We start from the raw sequence: 26,148 nt of genomic DNA, 5'->3' as shown, positions 1-26,148 counted from the left end.
CAATCAGGTGTTGCGCACATAGACATATATGTATATATGTCTATGGTTGCGCATGCCACGTTCAGTGCCGGCGCGGTGTTTTCTGGGTTGTTTTCGCTGACTTCAGCCACGAGAGAGAGCAGCTAAAAGTTAAGACACACGAGGAAAAGAAGAGGAATAAGAACAAAGTTAAACATAAGAAAAGAAGAAGACAAAAGTCAGCACACTCGTTCACTGGAGGCCGGGAGCCGAGTGACTTTGCAGAAGAGGAGAGTTTGCTGGTAAGACGAGTCGTATATTGAGAAAAATGCTCGTTGGTACTTACAACGTCGTCATGCTAATGCTAACTCGCTATCTCGTAGGCTACGGGAGTGGCCCTTTCCACCTGCACAGCCGCTGCGAGCCTCATCAACAGAGTGCTTGATTTTGTCCACCCAGAGCAACGGTGAGAAACATGTTAGCTGCTCTGATGCTAATTTTTGCTCTCAGCATGCTGGAAAAAATAGCGGTGGTGGCATTAAAATCAAGTCAGAGAAATAATATAATGGTGTAATGTTTTGTATAAATGTATTGAGTATATTTTATGCCAATTTATACATTTTAAGGGATCTGTTTGGTTCTATTGCAAAGTTTAAAAAGTAATTTTGTTATATGTAAGGGCACAATTATAATTTATTTTGTAAATGTAAAGCACTGGTGTATTTTATTTAATTTCAGTCATGAGTTTAAAAGAGGGTAATTTTTAGTGCAGTTTCTCACATTATTAGGCCTGTAGTGTGACAATACTTAAGCATACTTCCTTAATACCTCTAAAACCTCGTGTGTATTGGTTACAATGTAATTACAAATTGTTTGGTTTGACATGGCTACATACATATATGTTGAATTATAATGGTTACTTACCATAAATATTGAGATGCTGTCACATGAGCGGTATGAAGTGAGTTCTGAAAATGTTTAGTGCTCAGATTTGATTTGATCCATTTGAACTTTAAAGTTGTACAACTGAACTAACTAAAGACTAAACTAAAGATTTAATAAGATTTGATGAGATTTATGTGCAAGATTGATAAAACATTTAGTATACTTGTACCTTAAGTCTGTAAATGATGCATCTGATAGAATATAGATTGAATAGAGTGTGATATTAACTTATATGACCTTGTCTATAGGTCAGGTTTTAAGGAGACGGGGAAAACCCGGATCTTGGCAGATGGCGAGCCAGAGGCGTGAGGAAGGAATCACATTGAAGGTGACACACATACACATATACACTTGAGTTTACTGAGTTTTAAGGAACAAAACAGGTACCTGCAACACTTTTACTATTAAAGGGCCCCAACGTGCACACTTTTTGGATGCTTTTTGGACATTTGTTTTGACACTTTTGGACACTTTAAGGTTGTTTTGTTTACATGTTTCGTTTTGGTAATATTTGGTATCTTGTATATTTTCCTGCAAGGTAGCTATTTACTTATTTTGCTGTACAATACATGAGTGGCTACTCAAACTCTAATTTTCTCTTCTGAATCATTATTGGTTGCTCAACATTGGCTCCTAGCAAATTTAGTTTTCTTCTGATACTGGTCTAATTATTGGTTTAATCTATTTATATACTGTAATTCTCTTTTAAATTCCTAAACTTGGTTACAACAGCCAATAGAAAGAATTCTCTTTGGTGTACAGTAAGCTGATGTACAGTAGAAGGAGGAATGGTTTGTCTGAAAAATCTATATAAACCAGTGTTGAGTCAATAAATAAGTTCAAAATACAGAAAAAAAGGCTTGGTTCTGTGTTCTGTCTTGACGCTGTCATAAAATTGTTGCTTTTTCAAAAATATTTCTGTATTCACACTATGTAAGAAGGGACTGAACCACACAAAAAGCTATTAAAGGTGCATTTGTAGACTTAACTGCAATAACGGTTGGATAAAATTAGGAAATCATTTTTTATTTTTAATGATAACTTTGCAAGAGGACAAGGGACACATGGGCACTGAGTGCAGATAATATTGTACAGCCAATAGAAATAATTCTCTTTGGTGTACAGTAAGCTGACGTACAGTAGAAGGAGGGATGGTTTGTCTGAAAAATCTATATAAACCAGTGTTAACACACATACAGTATTCCCACACAGACAGTTGAGGGATGGAGATCACTGCTCTCTCTATTAGCCTGATCCTGTCTCTGGGTCTGTGTGAGCTGAACTCAGCTCTTGCCTTGAATGTTTCTGGTGCTGGGGTCAGCTCTGAGGCTGCATATGAGAAATGTAAGCTCCAGGGTACCACTCGTCTGCCTACATTCTCAGTGGACGGTGACTATGTTATTGGTGGAGTTTTTGCCCAACATACCAACATGCACACGGTGAAGCATAACTACACCTACATGCCTGAGCCAGTGAGATGCAAAGGGAGGTTAGTGAGGAGGGAGAAATGTCGGAAAAAGATGATTTTATACTGTGTGAGGATGGAAATGTTCTTAATTTTAATGATGTTCTTACAATTTGGTTCACAAATCCAGTGCATTTACGTTTTTGACAGAGAATATAATATGCAATTCTCCTATGTGTTTTCTGTTAAAATTGTGACCTGTGCTTATGGAGTTGACATGTGTTTCTGTGTGCAGAATTAATCCCCGTGGACTGCGATTCTCACGCGCAATGATCTTCGCCATCGAGGAGATTAACAACAGCACGGAGCTGCTGCCGGGCATCAGACTCGGTTATCAGATCTATGACTCGTGCGCCTCGGTGCCCGTGGCGGTGCATGTGGCATTACAGCTTTTAAATGGCCTGGAGCCTGTGTTTTACACTGGTGACAACTGCTCACGGTCTGGTATGGTGATGGCAGTTGTTGGTGAGTCTGGGTCCACGCCATCCATCAGCATGTCGCGCGTCATCGGACCTTTTAACATCCCTCAAGTAAATGTTTGTATTCATGGCAAATTGCGTGTTTAATACAAACTTGTGCTGATTTTTTTTTTCACGTTCAATAACTGCACTTTTGTTTTCCCAAGGTGAGCCACTTTGCCACTTGTGCATGCCTGTCTGATAAGCAGCAGTACCCAAATTTCTTCAGAACAATCCCAAGTGACCAGTTCCAGGCTGACGCGCTGGCCAAGCTGGTTAAACACTTTGGCTGGACTTGGATAGGTGCTGTCAGGTCGGATTCAGATTATGGCAATAATGGCATGGCGTCTTTCCTGGCCGCAGCACGCAGAGAGGGGATCTGTGTGGAATACTCTGAAGCTTTCTATCGGACCAACCCACGTAGCAGGATCCAGAGAGTAGCTGACGTTATCCGCAGGTTTCTACATCACTGATTGTAGTTTTGTTCCCTGTGCTGACACTCACTTTCTGCATACAGAACCATAAAATGTGTAAACAATTAATTAATTAATTAATATTGATGATTTCCTTTTCTTATTGATGCATTAGAAGTGTATATTTTACACCACGTGTATTTCTCTCATATTTGTTATTGGCATTCTTCTACATGTCAGTGAGGCCAAATACTAAACTATAATTTTCTATGCTATTTTTCACATGTATGTTTGTGTTTATGATCTCAAATTTATGTTTGTGCTGATATAATATAATGAACTATAATGTCTCTCCAGGTCGACAGCTATGGTTGTTGTGGCATTTACAGCCAATGGAGACATGAAGATTTTGTTGGAGGAGCTTTCTCTTATACCTTTTCCACCTCGCCTGTGGATAGGCAGTGAGGCCTGGGTAACAGACCCAGACATGCTGAGGTTCAGCTTCTGTGCTGGAGCTATTGGATTTGGCATTGAGCAATCAGTCATCCCAGGTCTGAGAGACTTCTTGCTGGACCTCTCTCCCTCTAAAGTGGCTGCCTCTCCACTGCTCACTGAGTTCTGGGAGGATATATTCAACTGCAGGCTGAGAAAAAGTGAGAGAGTTGAATCTTGTGTTTTTACATTACATTACATTACATGTCATTTAGCTGACGCTTTTATCTAAAGCCACTTACAATAAGTGCATTCAACCTGAAGGTTCAAGCCTTAAACCACAGGAATCAAGTCAGTACATAACTTTAAGAGCCAACTGTAATCGCTACAGGAGTGCTTGTGTTGTTTTTGAGGAGGGATTACTGTGCATCTCTGTGAATCTCACTTGAAATTATGATCTTTCAGGTCAGGTTTTGGCATATTGCTCTCTTGGTGAAGGCTTTGTATAAACTTTGCTACAGTGTTTTCATTTCAACACTACAGCCACGAACACAAGCACATAATTACAAGCTAAATAGAGGTTTAAAAAATGCACATATCAGCTACATCACATACGCTTGTCAGCATGTAATTAACCTATTATTCCAACAATGATTTCAGATATTTTACGTATTAATATTATAATGTTAAGACTGGTCAAGTCAGTCTGTAAATTATATATTTTTATAGTTTCAATATAAACAGTTTTTTAATATGCACACATTGTCCCTGACTTTTTATATACACAGAAAGAGACATAAACTACAGTCAAGTTCATTTTATGTGCTTCATTCTATGTGTACAGATACTTGGCCAATGAAACCGACTAAATTACATTTTTAGTCTTTGCAACCCAACAATTCAACATTTACCCATTCACATACACATTGATACATTGGTGGCCGAGGCTATCGTGCAAGATGCTACCAAATCATTTCGGGCTGCATTATCTTGCTCAAGATTTTCGGGGATCAAACTAACAGTCTTTCAATAGTGAATGATGGTTAAAAAATAGGGCTTATACAAACAGAAACAGCAACTATCTATAAATAAATAAATAAATGAATAAATAAATAAAGATGTCTGGAAAACATTGTTTTTTGCTTTGAGAGGTTTTTTTTTATTGAAAATGCATGTTTTACAGTTACATTAGTGCAATATAGATACGATATTCTGCAATGAGTTGTAATTTTTAGGGTTGAAAAAAAATCCCTTTTCTCTGTCTCTGTGATTTTAGGTGCAGCCACAAACGAGAATGTGTGTGATGGAAGTGAAGACATACAGACACTCCAGACTCCGCACACTGACACATCTCAGCTCCGTGTCACTAACATGGTATACAAGGCTGTTTATGCAACAGCACACGCCATTCATAATGCGGTGTGCCAGGAAAGAAAGTCTACAACTCAGTGTGACAAATTCACCAGGATAGAGTCTGAAGAGGTCAGTGAAAAACCAATGTCCTTTTTAAATTTGAAATGTACAAATTAATGACATGGGTTTAAATTCTTCTCTGGTGTGCCAATTTTAGTGCAATGCAAACTGTTTCATCTTCGCCATATATATTTCTTATTATTCTTCATCTTCCGCCGCACTTTCTGTCAAAGCACTTCTTGCTACGCAACACCAAAAATGTCCAAAAGAAATATGAAAATGTGGTAAATTATCGTGAATCGTGTCCTACGTATTTTGTTGCAGATTTGCCCTGCCGTTATCATAAACATCTCAAAAAACTATGAAAGAATCACAGAGCTCAGAAACACTTCACCTTGGGGCTGTGACAATTTGCTGTACTTTAATGCAGAAATTGAAATGGGTCTTGAGACTTGGGACTTCATTGGGCCAAACAGTTTGTTTGCTTGCACGCTTTTCATTAAATCACAGTTTACATTTGATGCTTTTTTCAAAGCGTTTCAGAGTTCATAATGGGTGTGTATTGGGACGAATGTTCAGAGCTGGAGTGGAGAGACGCTGTGGCATTTATTTTCACATTTTTCTCTGAAAAACCTGTGCTTCTTCCCACAACTTTCACTCTTCATAAATTATTTTAGGGCAAATTGTAGAGAATCCTGTGCTCGTCACTGAAATCCTACACTGGAATCAATCGAACGTGCAGATTTGGCTCGGTGAGTCTGAATGTGACATCACTTCCAGCCAAATGTTCCTCAGAGAACAGAAATTTCTCGTGGAAAACAGAAAAGTCAATTTTCTTTACTGAGATCTTGCTCACATTTCTTTTACTACAGACCTAAACACTTACATCAAGGCATCCTCCATAGAATTTTTCTTTCTGATGATACTAATATTTTGTTGTTAGGACTCACATTTTTTGAAAAACCAAGAGTAGTTTGAGAGGTGTTATGTACATGAAATTACTTTTCTCTGCTGTTAGACATAGTGTATACCTCCCCTTTCCACTTTCTAATGCTGAGGTAAACAACATAGCATTTTTTTTTATTTTGGTTTATGGCACTCGTTGCGAAGCAACCATCTTTGGTACTGGAAGCAACAAATACCCCAAAAACGAGTAGTTGGTGCAAAGCAATGACTAGTTTAGTAAAATAAAATCTAAGTGATAAGTAAGTAAGTAACTCTAAAAGGAAACCTTTGAGTATGAGTACTTTTTACAAAGCAAAGATCTGTTGGACTTAAAGCAACAAGTAGTCATTGTGAAGCAATAAACTGTTGTAGCAGGAAGTATTAAAGAAATGATTAGTTGTGGCAAAGAAACAAGTGAATTAGTAGAATAAAAGCTTGAGAGGTAACTGTGTCTAAACAGGAAACCCAGGAGTATGAGTACTCCTTGCAAAGTAAAGTAATTCTATCTTAATAGGAAGGTAATGACGTGGCTGTATTGTAAAACTCCAGCACAATATCCACATTTCGGCTCAAATTTTGAAAAAATTAGTATTATTTATTTTTCCCTTACTTTATTTCATTCTAACAGGTTCTTATGCAGTTAAAGACAGTACATTTTTCGCAAAATGGTTATGATGTGTCATTTGATGCCAACGGGGATCCTGTGGCTACATATGAGCTGGTGAATTGGCAAAAAACTGAGAGTGGCAACATTGAGTTGGTGACAGTGGGACACTACGATGCTTCACTGCCGCTGGGCCGGGAGTTCCGAATCAACAGGAACCTCACCTGGGTGGAGGGCAGCACACAAGTAAGGAGCCCAAAAGGTCTCGTTTAACCTATTTGTGAGAAAGCCCAACAGGTGAAATGCCATCTACTGGTGAAAGGTAGTAATGCGTCCTGAACATGTTAGGACATGTTCAGCCACACTGACAAGCAGCAGACCAGCTAGTGAGCAGACTATGTGAAGTTGCATGGACTTCCTGTGTGTTTCTCATACCATTTGTGCATTCTTGAGGAAATGTAAGTGCTTTTTACTTCTAAGTCACGGATATTTTGATCATTTTTTGCAGTTTGTGTTACATGGATGTATTTTGTGTGAGTTTGCGAAGTAGTCTGTGGCCCAGTAGTTGTTAGCGCTGCCTCTTGCTAGCACTGCAGCTAAGTTTGGATGCCTGAGATATCTTAAAGATTAATATTTCATTTGCTAGCACCAATATTGCAACTCAGTTTAATGCTGTGATTTAGACTGCTTATTGCTAATGTGGAGTTTGAAGTGCTGACTTATTTGCTGTGGTGACTTTGATATGTAAGGCTTAGGGTTGCCAACTCCCCGAAAAATAAATAAGGGACACTTCATTGGCAGGGCTGGCCGACCCGATTGCCTTCACCCATCCTGGCGTGGTGAAATTTTTTTGCCCCTTTTTTTGTAAGTAAAATGATTTTTTTAACGATTTGACAAGAACCTGAATTGAATTAGATGCGTATTTTTGTGTGACATGAATACATGGAAAACAAATGATTATCCAGCTATTCACTTTAATACAAAATAACAATTAAGCCCTGTTCTTCAAAGATGTAGTGGAGTTTGCTGATAACAATTTGATTCACTCCTTTTGTTGGCTTTTAAAATGCAGCATGTATGCAATTGAATGGCCATACTGGAAGATTATAGCATTCCATAATTCCAAATTGGTTCAGTAAAAAGGCATTCAATTCATGTCATGAACACATGGGGACCTGGTCTTCAAGAATGCACTGGAGTTTGCTGATAACAAATTGATGTACTTATTTTATTGGAGCTTATTTTATTTTGTTGTTTCAGATCAGTCAGTCCACCATGGGCTACGGAAAAAGAGTGCCGGCACAACGTGCAGTGTGCTTTATAGATGTTATCACACACTTTTTCCACCCAGGTGTTTCCTTTTTCCCCATTCCTCAGTATTTTTGCATCAAGGGCTGCCCCTGACCTAAATGGGGCCCTAAGCGAAAAAAAATGTATTTGAAAAAAACTGTTGCTATTGCTATCTATTATTACTATTTTTGTCATTGTTATCATTATTATTATTATTATTATTATTATTATATAGGCTACAACTACAATCCTAATAAAACATACTAATTCAGTACTAAACAGACTGATATTTCAAAATGTAGCTACATTCAAATTTAGTTCCTTCTGTCAACAAAAGTATCAAATTCACTAATTTCTATCGATATTTATCTCTAATATCTCCTCCAAAGCTGCCTGTCATAGATTAAATTCACCAACAGATGGCGACATTTTGCATCCATTAAAATAACATTAGCCAAATCCTTGTGTGGTGATAAAATGGATTATAAACTTTAGCCGAAAATACGACCAACAACTGATACATTTATCACCGCCTTTCAACAGAGGTGAATGCATATGCAGACAAAGGTGTTAACAAGACATTTAATAAATGGTAAGGGCCGCTGGAAAATGACTTTCATCTCCAGACCATAGTCCATATCTACGCTAGCAGCAGCAGCTGAGCATGGAGGTTTAGTGCTTGCATATGCCATAAAGTTTTACATTTTACTAGTGCTGGGCCATTAACACCATTAACAGCGTTAACGGACATTAACAGTGTTAACTCTTCTCCTGCCTTGCGCTGACAGCTGATCTAGTAGCGCCCCACAGCTGTGCATATGCGCATCCTTTGTGCAAAACGGGGCCCCTATTGGATCACGGGGCCCTACGCACTGTGCATGTTCTGCGTGTTGGCAGGGGTGGCCCTGTTTTCATCCTTTTCTGTTTTTTTCTCGGAGGGGTACTAGTCACATTGCTGCTGAAGGTGTACCACCCCGTAAAGCAGTGTCGGCGTCTGTGTCACTGTCCTCTACGCATGCTGCTTTGTTGTCTTCTGCTATCTTCTCCTCGACCAATGGGATGAGCGTATTCTGTCATACTCGTGTGTGAATATGCTGTCAGTTCATTGGTCACAGAGCAGGACGGGGCCTGGGAACAAGTTTACCGTAGGTTTACATATAAAGCGCCCTGTTAGTCAAAAAATAGTCAGTAAATGCCAATGAAAATTGAATGTCACAATAATATGGGATAAAGTGCGTCCCTTTTCACCTCAATACGGGACGTGCTACGGGTGCTTTTGTTTCTAAATACGGGACGATTACGTTTTTCAAGGGACGGTTGGCAACCCTAGAAAGGCTCCAATGCTGTGACCATTTGTGCACCCAGACCCACCAGCTGCTGTTTCCCGCGCTCGCAGCCACCACAGCAGCAACACAGGCAGGTCATCCCACAGAAGTTCATACGTCCATAGCAGATCCAGTAGGCGCACATGTTACTCGGTTGGTACGTATCCAACTTAGGGTCTCTCAACTGCACAAGCTGCTGTCTTGGAAGAGAGAATGAAGCAGTTGGAGCTGGAAGATTTCCGCCATATGATTAATTATGAGACGCAAGCTGGACTTATCCATGCTAGTGCAGGCAAAAAAGGCCGACATGCTTTCATTCACTACCCAGCCCTCGTTGTCAACCCACTTACCTCCAACACCTGCTCCTGTAGTGCACCCGCCTATTCCTCCCCCACAAGTGATGCAAGAAGTCATTCCAGTCTCTACAGTGCCTCATACTGGACCACAGCCAATGCTGCAACCTGCTGCCACCCCAGGGATACATGCTCCCCTGGCAAACCCAACAGCTCAGCTCCAGGGTCTAGTACCCATGGCCCCTAGGTCTCTCAGACTAAGCCCTGGCCCAGCATTAGCACCCGCTCCTGCGATATAACCTGTGCCACATCCTTCAGTGCATGTCATCACCTCAACACCTTTGATCCATTCTACACCACAGGTGGCATCGTCTTTGGAGTTGCAACTACCTAGTGGCCCAGCACTGTCAACGAGTTCACACTTTACCAGCCATGGAGCAGCTGAACACTGATCAGCATGCCAGCAAAGGAGCTCCACCACTCTTCTCGACCCATCATGGGCAATTGACTGCTCCAGTTATCTCCGCTCCATACCCTGGTTACACACCACTACCCGGAGCTGAGTTACTCCTAGAATCAGCTCTTGGAATCCCTCGACCTTCCCTTCCACCATTCGAGAGTGGTGGGGAGAGTGACTTTGCTCTGCTCAAGCTTGCATTAGACAACGTATTGGGAAGCAACCTTCACCTCAGCTAGCAATATAAATATCAGGTGTTGATTGGACACATCAAGCTCCCAAGTGTGCTGCAGCTTGCCAAGGCGTACATGCATGACCCGGCACCATATACAAGTGCACTGCAGGCTCTACAAGATAAGTACGGGCAGCCACAACAGCTGGTCCAGAGTGAGCTTGGTGCCATACTTAATGTTCCTGCTACCAAGATGGGTGATGCCAACACCTTCGACTCATTCGCCTTGTCTGTCCAGTCCTTGGTAGGCATGTTAAAGGCCCTCGAGGGACAGAATGGATATGAGCTCAACTGCGGTTCCCACGTTGATCGCCTGTTTAGCAAGATGCCTCCCACCTACCGCGATGACTTCGTTGAGTATTGCCTGCGAGTTGGTATTCTGCAGACTGGTACCAACAGAACCTACACCTTGGCTACCTGGCTCCAAACGAAGTCTCAAGCAAGGCTCATTTCCTGTCGAGCAGTAGCACTGTATCGGACCAATACCCCTAGAACTGCACAGAAGGATCAGCAAACTGCTCAACCCAAAGAGAAGCCAAATACTGTGTGCTTCAATGTGACTGAGAAGGTAACCAGGGAAGAGACCTTCATGGCAGAGCCTCGCTGGCGAAGGCCAAACCCAAGGCCAAACCTTACTGTCTATATTGTGATAGTCACGACCAATACCTAAATTCCTGCAAGGAATTCAAGAAGCTGAACCGGCCAGGTCTTAAAGTGGCTCAAGGACGGCAAATGGTGCCTGAAATGCGGACGCAATCACAACGAGTACCAGTGCATGCTTCAGCACCCTTGTAAAACCTGTTACATACCTCACTGTCTTGCACGAGTCTTGAACATACTTATCCAGTTGCTGTGCTGCAGCAGAAATATAAACCGATATGCCTCACCTGATTACGCCAGTCCAACTAGTGCATGCAGAGCCATCAGATGGCCTCATCACCATCTGTACTCAGCTGGGCTGGTCGCTTCAAGTGTCAGATCTGCTTGCAGCCCACTGCCACGGTGTGCTGAGGTTCATCTGGAGAGACCGGCAGAGGGTGTAAGAGCCAACCATCTACGAATGGCAGGTGCTTCTGTTCGGCACTACATGCAGCCCCTGTTGCGCTGTATATGCTCTCCAGTACCATGCTCGGGACAACTGCGGTGACAAGTCCAACTTGAGGTTGAGGTTGTGGAGCACTCTTTTCATGTGGACAATTGTCTACATAGCACCCGCACTGCCGCTGAAGCCAAAACTCTCATTGACGACCTACACCAGCTATTCCTGGAAGGAGGATTTGATCTCAGGCAGTAGGCGAGTAATGTGCCAGCAGTGATCAAACATCTTCCCCCAGAAACCAAATCACAGCACTGTGAGCATTGGTTGTCAAAGGGCAGTAACACCCTGCAAGAAGCGACATTCCTCTGGTCAGACTCCATTATGGTGCTCCAGTGGCTGAGATCAGAGTCGTGCAGTTACAAGGTCTTTGTTGGCACATGCATAGCGGAGATACAAGCTCTTACCAGGGTAGCCAGCTGGCGATATCTGGACTTGGCGAGAAATCCGGTGGATGACATAACACAAGGTCTGAGTTGCACCGATGGATTACTGGAACGAATTTCCTCCATCAGCCTCCTGACCAGTGGCCAACTATGCCCACAGCAGCAGAAGTGGAGCCTGACACTGTTGAATTTTCAGACCACACACACATATGTTGTACAATGATATGATCTAAGTGCCTTGATTCTCTAATTGGTCCATAGTCCATAATCCACCGCCTTATCCAGCAATTATTCTCTCTGAGTCTCGCCCATCAAACAATATTTAAGTTTCAAATTTGACAGTCTTACATGGTATGAAGTGTTTTGGTCCCTGTTCCTCCTACCTATACTAGCTGAAAAAAGATTAATTCAAAAGTTACAGCATTTTTGCATAAAACTACCCCTTCATCTTATCCAAAAGTGTTCCCTTGCTAAGTTGCAGTACAGGAATGGTAATAGTAAACATATCATTTTTCACTTGATTGTTGAAGATTTTTGGCAAATCGGGTCAAAGAGTGCACGCCCATGATCAGCTAACTTGATGAAACACAATGAGTGGGTGAGAGATGACACAGAGCTTTATTTGTGTGAATCAAAAAATAAGAACAATCAGAGCCCAGTGGACTGTCAATAGCTGCTTGTAAACTGCAGACAAAATAGGAAGCACTTATCCATGATTCTTTTTGACTTTCTGGGGATGGGAGAGCTGCAAGAGAAATATCTGGTAACCTTATAGCTTTGTAGCACATCTAAATAAGTTCTATTTTGTCTGCATCTTTGTGCCAGGTACCTGTGTCAGTGTGCTCTGACAGCTGTCCTCCAGGAACTCGTAAAGTGCTGAAGAAAGGAAAACCCATTTGCTGTTATGATTGCTTACCATGTCCTGAAGGAGAGATTAGCAATGCTACAGGTATTTTTATTTTCTACAAATACATGTTGACTGTATAACATATACAATAGTTTACAGTATGCCCTCTAAAAGACCGCTTTGCTTTATATTCAGATTCCTCTGATTGCTTCCCATGCCTCAAGGAGTTCTGGCCTAATGCAATGAGGGACACGTGTCTCCCCAAGCCTGTAGAGTTTCTTTCCTTCAATGAGGTCCTAGGAATCATCCTGGCTGCATTCTCAGTTGGTGGTGCCTGTCTTGCCATTATAACAGCGGCTGTGTTCTATCGTCACAGGACATCCCCGATTGTCAGGGCCAACAACTCTGAGCTGAGCTTCCTGCTGCTCTTCTCTCTGACTCTGTGTTTCTTATGTTCATTAACTTTCATTGGAGCGCCCTCTGAGTGGTCGTGCATGCTGCGCCACACAGCATTTGGGATCACCTTTGTCCTCTGTATGTCTTGTGTTCTTGGAAAAACAATAGTTGTGTTAATGGCCTTCAGAGCTACACTCCCAGGAAGCAATGTGATGAAATGGTTTGGTCCTCCACAGCAAAGAATGACTGTAGTGTCTTTCACGTTTATTCAAGTTATAATATGTACTATTTGGTTGGTTCTTAATCCTCCATTTCCAATGAAAAACCTCACAACATACAAGGAGAGAATCATCCTGGAGTGTGCATTAGGCTCAGCTGTTGGGTTCTGGGCTGTGCTCGGGTACATCGGCCTGCTGGCTGTCTTTTGCTTTGTGTTAGCTGTCCTGGCTCGGAAACTACCTGATAATTTTAATGAAGCCAAGCTGATCACCTTCAGCATGCTGATATTCTGTGCAGTCTGGATCACCTTTATCCCTGCATATGTCAGCTCTCCTGGGAAATTCACTGTGGCTGTGGAGATATTTGCCATTCTGGCCTCCAGTTTTGGACTAATATTGTGTATATTTGCTCCAAAGTGTTTCATCATATTGTTTAAGCCAGAGAAGAACACCAAGAAACATTTAATGAACAAAAATCAATCCTGAGAAATATGAGATTTGGAAACATTTAAAAAATACTTTGCCAGCATTGAGGTGGATTTCTCAACAGTTTTAATTGTAAATGTAGATGACTGAAGTGATACATTCCTCAGTGTGTGCTACATTAACAGAAAAGCTAAGTTACCGTGCTGCAGAATGTGTTCTCATCATTGCTGTCACTGTGAGCAGGAAAAGTGTAATCAGTAAATTGAACACTGGATTGTATTGATTTAGTAAACTACATTTACCATCAACACTGATTGGACAGCAACATAAAATGTGACAAACCTTCTTATGGCATACAGTATAAGGCTTATAATGCGCACATTTAACACAGTCTTCACCTTTAAATATTGGAAAAATATTTATCATTGAACATTTAACACAAAATCTTCACAAAAATATTTTGTGACTTTAATGCCATTTTGTTCATGTTATTTTATATTATAAACTTATTTAACAAATATTTTATAATGAGCTAAATGAGTCAATAAATGAGGTCAAAATACAGAAAATGTCTTAGTTCTGTGTTCTGTCTTGACGCTGTCATAAAAGAATTGCTTTTTCAAAAATATTTCTGTATTCACATTATGTAAGATGGGAATGAACTTCACAAACAAGATATTAAAGGTGCATTTGTTCGACTTTACTGCAATATGAGCTAAAAAAAAAAGGGTATAACGGTTGGATAAAATAAGGAAACCACTTAGTGCGGATAAAATTGTACGGCCCATAGAAAGAATTCTCTTTGCTGTACAGTAAGCTGACGTACAGTAGAAGGAGGGATTGTTTGTCTGAAAAATCTATAAACCAGTGATAACACACATGCAGTATTCCCACACAGACAGTTGAGGGATGGAGATCACTGCTTTCTCTATTAGCCTGATCCTGTCTCTGGGTCTGTGTGAGCTGAACTCAGCTCTTGCCTTGAATGTTTCTGGTGCTGGGGTCAGCTCTGAGGCTGCAAAATGTAAGCTCCAGGGTACCACTCGTCTGCCTACATTCTCAGTGGATGGTGATTATGTTATTGGTGGAGTTTTCGCCCAACATATCAACATGCACACAGTGAAGCATAACTACACCTACATGCCTGAGCCAGTGAGATGCAAAGGGAGGTGAGTAAGAGGGAGAAATGTGTATGATTTTATACTGTTTAAGGATGGAAATGTTATTAATTTTAATGATGTTCTGACAAATTCACTTTTTGACAGTGAATATGAATACAATTATCCCACATGTTTTCTGTTAAATTGGTGACATTTGCTTATAGAGTTAACATGAGTTGCTGTGTGCAGAATTAATCAACGTGGACTGCGTTTCTCACGCGCAATGATCTTCGCCATCGAGGAGATTAACAACAGCACGGAGCTGCTGCCGGGCATCAGACTCGGTTATCAGATCTACGACTCGTGCACCTCGGTGCCCGTGGCGGTGCATGTGGCATTCCAGCTTTCAAGCGGCCTGGACCCTGTGTTTTACACTGGCGACAACTGTTCACAGTCTGGTATGGTGATGGCAGTTGTTGGTGACGGTGGGTCCACACCATCCATCAGCATGTCGCGCGTACTCGGGCCCTTTAACATCCCTCAAGTAAATGTTTGAATTCATGGCAAACTACTTCTTTATATGAACTTGAGCTGATTGTTTTTTCCCCCAAATAATTACACTCTTTTCTTTAGGTGAGCTACTTTGCCACTTGTGCATGCCTGTCGGATAAGCAGCAGTATCCGAGTTTCTTCAGAACAATCCCAAGTGACCAGTTCCAGGCTGACGCGCTGGCCAAGCTGGTCAAACACTTTGGCTGGACTTGGATAGGTGCTGTCAGGTCCGATTCGGATTATGGCAATAATGGCATGGCGTCTTTCCTGGCTGCAGCACGCAGAGAGGGGATCTGTGTGGAATACTCTGAAGCTTTCTATCGGACCAACCCACGTAGCAGGATCCAGAAAGTAGCTGACGTTATCCGCAGGTTTCTACATCACTGATTGTACTTTTGTTCCCTGTGCTGACACTGACCTTCTGCACACAGAACCATAAAATGTGAAAACAATTAATATTCAATTAAATTTCTTCATGTCAGTGAGGCCAAATACTAAACTATAATTTTCTATGCTATCTTTCACATGTATGTTTGTGTTTGTGATCTCATTTTCATGTTTGTGCTGATATATTATAATGAACTATAATGTCTCTCCAGGTCGACAGCTGTGGTTGTTGTGGCATTTGCAGCCTCTGGAGACATGAGGATTTTGCTAGAAGAACTTTCTCTTGAGCCTTTTCCATCTCGCCTGTGGATAGGCAGTGAGGCCTGGGTAACAGACCCAGACATGCTGAGGTTCAGCTTCTGTGCTGGAGCTATTGGATTTGGCATTGAGCAATCAGTCATCCCAGGTCTGAGAGACTTCTTGCTGGACCTCTCTCCCTCTAAAGTGGCTGCCTCTCCCCTGCTCACTGAGTTCTGGGAGGATATATTCAACTGCAGGCTGACAAAAAGTGAGAGAGTTGAATCTTATTTTTGGGTCCTTGTGTTTTAGTTTTGTCGTATTTCTCTGAGTGGAGCAGCAATTGCATTTAGAACAAATACCAGATTCCGCATCAAATCTTCTGTTATTGTATTGAGTCATGAGTCATGAGAAGACAAGGTGCATCTCTGTGAATCTCACTTGAAATTATGATCTCTCAGGTCAGGTTATGGCATTCTGCTGTCTTTCAGAAGGTTTTGTTTAAACTTTGCTACAGTGTTTTTATGCCAACACTAAAGCCCCCAACACAAGCACACAATATAGAGACAGTCTCCAGGTCATTAAGCTAAACAGAGATGAAAAATTGTACCTGAAGCATGTATCTGTTACATTAATTACGCTTGCCTGCATGAAATTAAAGTATTTTTCTGACAGTTATTTAAGATCTTTTGCATATTTCAAACATGTTAATGCTATTCAAGTCAGTATTTAAATTATATATTTTTCATAGTTTAAATATAAACAGTTTTTTGACATGCACATATTGTCACTGTCAGTTTGTATACACAGAAACAGACATGACACCACAGTCAAGTTAATTTCCAATGAAACAGACTAAGTTACATTTCTAGTCTTTGCAACCCTACAAGTCAGCGTTTACCCATTCACATGCAGATTCATAAATTGCTGGCTGAGGCTATCATGCAAGGTGCTACCAAACATTTTGGGCTTCATTATGTTGCTCAACATTTTCAGCATCTACACGGTCAGGGAATGAATTAATGACCTTCCAATCAGTGAATGATGGTTAAAAAATAGGGTTGATACAAACAGAAACAGCAACTATCTAAAAATGAACAACGATATCTGCAAAGTAGTGTTTTTTTGAGTGCTTTAAATTAAAAATGCATGTTTTACATTTACATTAGTGCAATATAGAAATAAGTTGCTGAAATTAGTTGCAATTCTTAGGATTGAAAAAAAAATCCCTCTCCTTTGTCTTTGTAATTTTAGGTGAAGTCAGAAACGAGAGGGTATGTGATGGAAGTGAAGACATACAGACGCTCCAGACTCCGTACACTGACACATCTCAGCTCCGGATCACTAACATGGTACATAAAGCTGTTTATGCAATAGCACATGCCATTCATAATGCAGTGTGTCAGGAAAGAAAGTCTACAACTCAGTGTGACAAATTCACCAGGATACAGTCTGAAGAGGTCAGTGAAAAACAAATAGGTAACCGCACCAATACACCAATGTCCTTTTTAAATTTAAAATTTACAAATTAATGAAATGGAAAATAATCAAATTCTTTTGATTTGATGTTCCAATTTGCACCACTGGTGAAATGCAATTTGTTTCATCTCCTCCATACTTCTTATTGTTCTTCATCTTCCACCGCACTTTCTGTCAAAGTTACTACACAACACCAAAAAATGGCAGTTTGATTGCTTGCACGCTACACATGAATGTTTTTTTCCCGCAGTGTATCTGTAGGGCTTGTAGCCTATTGGAAGGAATGCTCAGAGCTAACGTGTTTGAGAACACAGCAAGAGTGGAGAGAGGTTGGGACATTTTTTGATCTTTTTCTGAAAACCTGTGCTTGTTCCCAAAACTTCCACTCTTCATACACATTTTAACGAACATTGTAGAGAATCCTGTGCTTGTTTCAGACATCCAATTTTGGAATCAATCGGACTTACAGATTTGTGTCAGTGAGCCTAAATGTGACAGCAATTCCAACCAAATGTTCCATATAGACCAATGTTAACTGGAACCACAAATTCCTCGAAGACAAAAGGAAAAGCCAATTTTTTTAACTGTGATTTTGCACACATTTCTTTTAGTATAGATATGAAACTACATCAATGCATTCCCCAGAGACTTTCCTTTCAACAAATGTAGTTTGAGAGGTATGATCTCCATGAAGTTACTTTTCTCAACTGATAGATATTGTGTGCCCCTCCCCTTTACACCTTCTAATGCTGATGTAAACATCATAGCAACCAGCAAAGTCAGGAGGCCTTCAAAATAAAAGACCACAATAGTATCTGTATGTTAACAAGAATCTTGGATCTATCTTTTTTTGGTTTTGTTTATATCACTTGTTGAGAAGCATGTTTTGAACTGGAAGCAACAAATACCCAAAATAATGATTAGTTTGTGCAAAGCAACGACTAGTTTAGTACGATAAAATCCTGATAGGTAACTGTCTAAAAGGAAACCCAGGAGTACGAGTATTTATTACAAAGCGAAGATCTGTTGTACTTAAAGCAACAAGTAGTCGTTGCAAAGCAATAATTTGTTGTAAATGACGCAAGGAGTATTAAAGTAATGAGTTGTCGTGGCAAAGAAACAAGTGCATTAGTCTAATAAAAGCTTGGGAGGTAATTGTGTCTTAACAGGAAAACCAGGAGTATGAGTACTCATTGCAAAGTAAAGTAATTATATCCTAATAGGAAGTTAAGGATATGACTATCGTAAAAGCACATTGACAACATTTAAGTGTTGTTGACTCATTTTATTCTCACAGGTTCTTGTGCAGTTAAAGAAAGTAAATTTTTCACAAAATGGTTATGATGTGTCATTTGATGCCAACGGGGATCCTGTGGCCACATATGAGCTGGTGAACTGGCAAAAAACTGAGAGTGGCAACATCGAGTTGGTGACAGTCGGACACTACGATGCATCACTGCCGGTGGGCCGGGAGTTCCGTATCAACAGGAACCTCACCTGGGTGGAGGGCAGCACACAAGTAAGGAGCCTAAAAGTTCTTGTTTAACATATTTAAGTTTAAAACAGTGTTACATGGTATGAAATGTTTTTGTTCCTTATACGTCCTGCCTATACTAGCTGTCAAAAGGTGAATTCCAGAGTTACAGCATTTTTGCCTAAAACTATGCCTTCATCTTATCTGAAAGTCTTGCCTTGCTGAGTTGCAGTGCAGGGATAGAAAAGAATTACGTTTGACTTAATTGTTGGAGATTTTGGCAAAATCAGGTTGGTTTAATTTACAGATTGCATGCCCATGATCAGCCGCTTTTGAAGAAACATGATGAGTGGGTGAGGGATGACACTGAGCTTCATTTGTGAGAATCTACCCTACCTGAAAGGAAGTGATCAATCAGAGCAAAATGGTTTTTGAACGCAGCTGTCAATCATATAAATGGCTGCTTGTGAACTGTAGTTAAACTAGGAGGCACTTATCCAAGATTCTGTTTATTGTCTTTGTGGGGAGGGGAGCACTGGAAGAGAAGCTTTCACTCTACTTCAAATTCTGGCATTTTTACCAGTTCTAGCTTTATGACCTGAGAGCTTTGTAGCATATCTGAATATGTGATATTTTGTTTTTATCTTTGTGCCAGGTACCTGTGTCAGTGTGCTCTGACAGCTGTCCTCCAGGAACTCGTAAAGTGCTGCAGAAAGGAAAACCCATCTGCTGTTATGATTGTTTACCATGTCCTGAGGGAGAGATTAGCAATGTGACAGGTATTTTTATTTACTCCAAATGCATATTGACTGTACAACATATACAGTAACTTACAGTATTTCTCCTAAAAGACCACTTTGCTTTATATTCAGATTCCCCAGATTGTCTCCCATGCCTCAAGGAGTTCTGGCCTAATGCAGCAAGGGACACGTGTCTCCCCAAGCCTGTAGAGTTTCTTTCCTTCAACGAGGTCCTAGGAATCATCTTGGCTGCATTCTCAGTTGGTGGTGCCTGTCTTGCCATTATAACAGCGGCTGTGTTCTATCGTCACAGGACATCCCCGATTGTCAGGGCCAACAACTCTGAGCTGAGCTTCCTGCTGCTCTTCTCTCTGACTCTGTGTTTCTTATGTTCATTAACTTTCATTGGAGCGCCCTCTGAGTGGTCCTGCATGCTGCGCCACACAGCATTTGGGATCACCTTTGTCCTCTGTATGTCTTGTGTTCTTGGAAAAACAGTAGTCGTGTTAATGGCCTTCAGAGCTACACTCCCAGGAAGCAATGTGATGAAATGGTTTGGTCCTCCACAGCAAAGAAGGACTGTAGTGTCTTTAACGTTCATTCAAGTTATAATATGTACTATTTGGTTGGTTCTTAATCCTCCATTTCCAGTGAAAAACCTCACAACATACAAGGAGAGAATCATCCTGGAGTGCGCATTAGGCTCAGCTGTTGGGTTCTGGGCTGTGCTCGGGTACATCGGCCTGCTGGCTGTCTTTTGTTTTGTGCTAGCTGTCCTGGCTCGGAAACTACCTGATAATTTTAATGAAGCCAAGCTGATCACCTTCAGCATGCTGATATTCTGTGCAGTGTGGATTACCTTTATCCCTGCATATGTCAGCTCTCCTGGGAAATTCACGGTGGCTGTGGAGATATTTGCCATTCTGGCCTCCAGTTTTGGACTAATATTGTGTATATTTGCTCCAAAGTGTTTCATCATATTGTTTAAGCCAGAGAAGAACACCAAGAAACATTTAATGAACAAAAATCAATCCTGAGATACAGTTGCAAGAAAAAGTATGTGAACCCTTTGCAATTAGAGTTTTCTGCATTCATTTGTCATAAAACGTGATCTTATTTGCATCTAAGTCCCAAGTATAGACAAACACAACATGCTTAACCTAATACCACACAAAAAATTAAAATATTTCATGTTTTTATTGAACACATCCATTAAATATTCAAAGTGATGTTGCAAAAAGTAAGTGAACTCTATGGCAAGTGACTCCATTAAGAGTTAATTGGAGTCAGGAATTAGCAAACTTGGAGTTCTTATAATGAAATGAGATTTGAGTGAGGTGTAGAGATACTTTGAACACTAAAAAACTATCAAACTTTTTGAGATTGTTATTCACAAGAAGCATCTGCTCATGTTAACCATGCCTCGCAAAAAAAAGAGATCTCCAAAGACCTGCGATCAAGAATTGTTGATTTGCATCAGACTGGAAGGGGTTACAAAGTAATCTCAAAGACTTTAGGTATTCACCATTCCACAGTTAGACAAATGGCCCACAAATGGAGAGGATTTAGTGCTTTGGCTACTCTCCCTAGAAGTGGGTGCCCAGCCATGTTCACTCCAGAAGCCCAACGCAGAAAGCTCAGTGAGGTAAAAAAAAAAAAAACAACAAAAAACTCCAGAGTAACAAGTAAAGACTTGAAGGAGTCAATGGAACTGGTTAACATCTCTAGACATGAGTCTACCCCACACACAAGATTGAACAGGCATGGTGTCCATGGCAGGACACCATGCAGGAGGACCCTGCTTTCCAAAGAAACATCACTGCATGCCTGAAGTTTGCCAAAGACCACCTTGACACTCCACAACACTACTGGGAAAATGTTTTATGGACTGATGAAACTATGGTGGAACTGTTCATGAAGAACACGCAGTAATAGCTATGGATGTTAAATGGGCCCTGCATTCCAACAATGAAGTATGATGGAGGGAGCATCATGACTTGGGGCTGTTTTGCTGCCTCAGGGCCTGGACCACTTACCATCATTAAGGGGAACATGTATTCCCAATTTTATCAAGGTATTCTACAAGTTAATGTCAGGGTGTCTGTCTGCTAGCTGAAGCTCAATAGAAGTTGCCTGATGCGGCAGGACAATGACCTTAAACATCAAAGTGTACTTCAGAATTACTTCAAAAAATAAATCTGTGTGGTATTAGGTTAAGCACATTTTGTTTGTCTATACTTGGGACTTCATGCAGATCAGATCACATTTTGTGACAAATTAATGCAGAAAACCAGATCATTTCAGAGGGTTCACATGCTTTTTCTTGCAACTGCATATGGGGTTTGGACAAAGTAAAGGGAGAAATTTGCCAGCATTGAGGTTGATTTCTCAACAAGTTTGATGGTACATAACTCAATGTGTACTACATTTACATAAAAGCTGAGTTACTGTGCTGCATAATTTGTTGCTCTTGTTATCGCTGTCTCTGTGAGCAGGAAAAGTCAGCTTTCTCAGTAAATTGGACACTGAGTATTGTATTGTCTTAGCAACCTACATTTACCATAGACACTGATTGGACAGCAACAAAAAATGTAACAAACTTTCCCATAGCATACAGTATGAGGCTTATAATTTGCACATTCAACTCAGTCTTCACCTTTAAATATTGACGGGAATTTTAATGCCATTTTGTGAATGTACTTTAACATGTTATGAACTTATTTAACAAGGATTATTTGTTGATGAGCTAAATGAGAAAATAAAGAAGGTCAAAATTCAGAAAGAATTTTGGTTCTGTGTTCTGTCTTGATGCCAGGGCTGGACTGGCCATCTGGCATACCCCGGTGGGCCAGCAGGTCTTTTGGGCCGATGATATATATATTTTTTCTATTTTTATTTTTTCTTATATATATTTTGGTTTAGTGATTGACCAACGGCCAATAAAACAGTAGAGATAAGGCCGAGGTGTCTTTGGCCCCTTCTGCTGCCAATCAATCAGCCACTCACGTCATGGCCCGACAAGTCTTTTTGGCGGAACAACCTTTTAGTCAGAGGGCTGTCCAAGAGCTGAGGCCAGCTCCTCCTTGGGCCCATCAGCTGTCAATCAATCAATCAATCAGTCATGGCACAGACAAAATAAAAATGAAACGCATAGGACGCAGGAAAATTATGAGAAAAACAACCAACAAGCCCTCTGTGCAAATGCTGCCAAATGCGCTAAACTAACTGAAATGTTTAGCGATGCAGCAGCGGGACCTTACTTAGCATCATTAGCAGAACTGGCGGCAGCAGGTGATGACAGAGGTGGCCTTTTGGGAATTAGGCGAGAGAGGTGGATAGAGATGGCAGCACCCGGCAACATGTGGTAAGAAGCAATAAATGGTTCTCTGCGCTTGCAAAATTTTTTAATACTGTATGTTTAGTTTGCTTGATACTGTGGCAAGCTATGGTTAGCAAGCAAGACGCAGAGACCGCACCCGGGACACAACATCAGACAGTTTTTCCAAAACAGTACATGGCCCAACCCAGTGACTCATCAGCTTGGGGGGAAAGGCCCTTCTTCCTCTCTGGACAATACACCCACACCATTGCCCCTGCTGCAAAATCCTGCCCCTTAGAGCGAGAATCATAGGTCCGTTTCTGTCAGGCCCCAGCATTGGCGAGTGCCTTCCTTGTCAGCTCCTGCACCACCCAGAGATGTTCATGAAGATGATACAGGTAATCCAACCCAGGTTGCGCCACCTCCGACTCAGGGGGTGGTCCAAAAACCAAATCCACAGTGCCAAGTTTGTGTCCAAACATGAGGACAGCAGGGGTGCACTTGCTGGACTCCTGCATTGCAGGCCGAGCTCCTCTGATACGCCGAGGCTACAGAACATCTGGTCTACCAGGTGCTCTGCAGTTGTGGCGGCGCTCTGGTCAGGGACTGCATAGGCCTCTGGCCACTTTGTGAAGTAGTCCATGGCAACAAGTATGGTAACGGTTGCCCCGTTCAGTAGTGGGGAAGGGACCCAAGATGTCAACGGCCACACACTGTATCTGCAGCCAGATGGTAATAGAATAGAATAGAATGCCTTTATTGTCATTGCACAGGGTGACAAGTACAAGAACGAGATAAGCCATCAGCCCATCCAAACGAATAAAACACCCACAAACAGTATGACAGAGGTAAACAGGACAGGAAGACAGAGTATGAAGCGAAAGAAATACAGTACAACGTGAGAAGAGGAAAGGAGGAAAAAACAATGAAAAAAACCTCAGCAACATAGGCATAATACAATTCACACACATGAACAGACTACTACAGACTTTAGTTTATTGTCCAGGATGAGTCTGAGGTATTTGATGGACTGCTGAGCTGTGGGTGCTGGAGGTGTTGATGATCAGTTCTTTTGTTTTCTTGACATTGAGTTCGAGGTAATTGTTTATGCCCCATTGTGAAAAGTGGGAGATGGAGTCCTGATAGCTTAGAGCAGAGTTATTGTCTTTAAGGAGTGCAAGTATGGCAGTGTCGTCAGCGTATTTGATATATGCAGTGACAGGTGAGGGGCTGGTGCAGTCGTTAGTGTAGAGGGTGAACAGAAACGGGCTCAGGGCACAACCTAGTGGGGCTCCTGTGTTGGTGATTATGGTGGAGGATGAAGACATGCCCACTCTGACCGTCTGTGGTCTGGCTGAGGAGGCTGTGGACCCAGTGGATGGAGGCATGCCACAGCATCCACAATCCCCTTTTGGCCTTGTAGGCAAACTGATACGGATCCAGATGTGGTTCAACAAACCGGTGGATGATGTTAAATATCAGCTTTTCAAGGCATTTCATGAGAATGAAAGTGAGTGCAACTGGCCGATAGTAAATCGGTTCTGAGGGACCGTTTTTTTTGGGTACAGGTATTATAGTGGATGTTTTCCAGAGGGTGGGTACTGAAGCAGTCCTGTAGGATTCACAGAAGATGTTATGTATGATTTGGGAGAGCTCTGTGGCACAGTCCCTGAGCACCCCTGCCTGGATGTTGTCAGGACCCTGGGCCTTTCCTGGCTTACACCTTCCCAGCTGCCGGTGCACGTCGTCCACTGTGAATGGCGCCTGATGTGTTGTCTCCGGGATTGGCAGGCTTCCCAGCAGCACCTCGCAGTCCTCAGAGCAGTTGTTTTTGTTGAACCTGGTGTAGAATGTATTAAGTTAATTTGCAAATGAGGTTGGATCATTTATTGATGAAAGTGTGGTCTTAGGTGAGAGTCCTTACTTTTTGAAAAGCTTGTTTTGTGTTGATGGTGCTAAATTCCTGTTTCAGTTTCTGCCTGTAGTTGTGTTTTGCTGTGATTATGTAATTTTTGATCTGACGGCTTATGTACCTGAGTGAAGCCCAGTCTTGCTGTTTAAAAGCCTTTTGTTTTTCCCTAAAGCTATGGTTGATGTAATGTGTGATCCAGGGTTTAGAGTTTGAATATTTGCAGGTTTTAACTGGTATTGTTGTAGAGATGTAGAAATTGATATAGTTGGGTTGGACCTTTTTTTGCAGTGCAGGTGTCACACCGGTGAACATAAAGTTCCACATCCTGGCAGCATCCTGGCCAATAGAACCAGGACCGGAGACGGTGGAGGGTTTTGGAGACTCCAAAGTGTCCAGCCCCGGCTGCACCATGGACCAGTTGTAGCACTCTGGAGCGTAGCTGCTGAGTGGCTAGGAGCTGGAGAATTTCACGGTTGCCCCCTGGGGTCTGCCAGCTGCGATGGAGGAGTTTGTCATGGTTGATGAGGCTGCCACCCAGAGACCCAGTCTCGGATACGAGAGAGGACGGTGTCTTGGCTCTGGTCAAGCTGGAGCTATTCTGGATCAATGTCCTCAGGGTCAAGGTCCCCTGGGGTGTCTCGCAGTGCTGCCACCACTGGGTCTGCCGCACCTCGTTCCTCCAGGCGTAGGCAGTACCTACAGTGTTCTTCTCAACAGGGGCGCCGAGACAGTGCATCCGTGTTGACATGGAGGCGGCCAACCCGGTGGCGTATCTCAAAGTTGTAATCCTGAAGAACCTCCAGCCACCGTGAAAGCTGTCCCTTTGCCACCGTTTTCTATTGCCTTATCATAATTGCATGTTGGTCCTGTTAGTGTTGTGAAGCTGATTCGCGGTTAACTTTGCCAGTGTGATTATTTGTTGATAGATTTGGAGGTGATAAACAGATGGAGTTTCCACTCTATTATTAATGTGTGTTTTTCCATATTTTACTGCTTTGTTGTGCTGCATGTTATTGCATTTATAAATATTTATACATTTAAGAGTGAAAGTTATACATTCTGACTTCATATGTTTTGATTGACACTTTGGGATGACGGCTGTTTTATGTAGCCTACATGTAGTGTGGATATGGTGCTATATGCTTAGTATGTCTATATGGTTAGGAGAGCACTAAGATAGTTTGTGTGTCATCAGTTGTGGTGGGCCGGTCAGGGCAAAAAATGCCAGGGCCGATTTTTTTGTCCCAGTCCAGGCCTGCTTGATGCTGTCATAAAATCATTGCTTTTTCAAAAATGTTTCCACATTTACATTATGTGGGATGGGATTGAACCACGCAAACCAGATATCA

General features: G+C 41.7%; 2 protein-coding genes across 2 annotated transcripts; both read left to right on the top strand.

The window, feature by feature from the left end:
- The first annotated feature begins 2,294 nt into the window (after positions 1 to 2,294).
- LOC131969419 (extracellular calcium-sensing receptor-like) lies at positions 2,295 to 14,490 on the top strand. The gene is made up of 8 exons (XM_059330410.1): positions 2,295 to 2,392; positions 2,604 to 2,898; positions 2,994 to 3,283; positions 3,597 to 3,892; positions 4,948 to 5,153; positions 6,658 to 6,879; positions 12,538 to 12,661; positions 12,755 to 14,490. The coding sequence occupies exons 1-8, from the start codon at positions 2,334 to 2,336 to the stop codon at positions 13,657 to 13,659; spliced, it is 2,397 nt and encodes a 798-aa protein (XP_059186393.1). The 5' UTR covers positions 2,295 to 2,333; the 3' UTR covers positions 13,660 to 14,490.
- Positions 14,491 to 14,670: 180 nt separating this feature from the next.
- On the top strand, positions 14,671 to 21,108 carry LOC131969418 (extracellular calcium-sensing receptor-like). Its single transcript, XM_059330409.1, has 8 exons — positions 14,671 to 14,768; positions 14,949 to 15,243; positions 15,333 to 15,622; positions 15,851 to 16,146; positions 17,130 to 17,335; positions 18,652 to 18,873; positions 19,484 to 19,607; positions 19,701 to 21,108. The coding sequence occupies exons 1-8, from the start codon at positions 14,710 to 14,712 to the stop codon at positions 20,603 to 20,605; spliced, it is 2,397 nt and encodes a 798-aa protein (XP_059186392.1). The 5' UTR covers positions 14,671 to 14,709; the 3' UTR covers positions 20,606 to 21,108.
- The last annotated feature ends 5,040 nt before the right edge of the window (positions 21,109 to 26,148 follow it).

The sequence above is a fragment of the Centropristis striata genome, chromosome 4 (genome assembly GCF_030273125.1).
Source record: "Centropristis striata isolate RG_2023a ecotype Rhode Island chromosome 4, C.striata_1.0, whole genome shotgun sequence".
NCBI classification, from domain to species: Eukaryota; Metazoa; Chordata; class Actinopteri; order Perciformes; family Serranidae; genus Centropristis; species Centropristis striata.
This window is presented reverse-complemented; position numbering and strand designations above follow the sequence as displayed.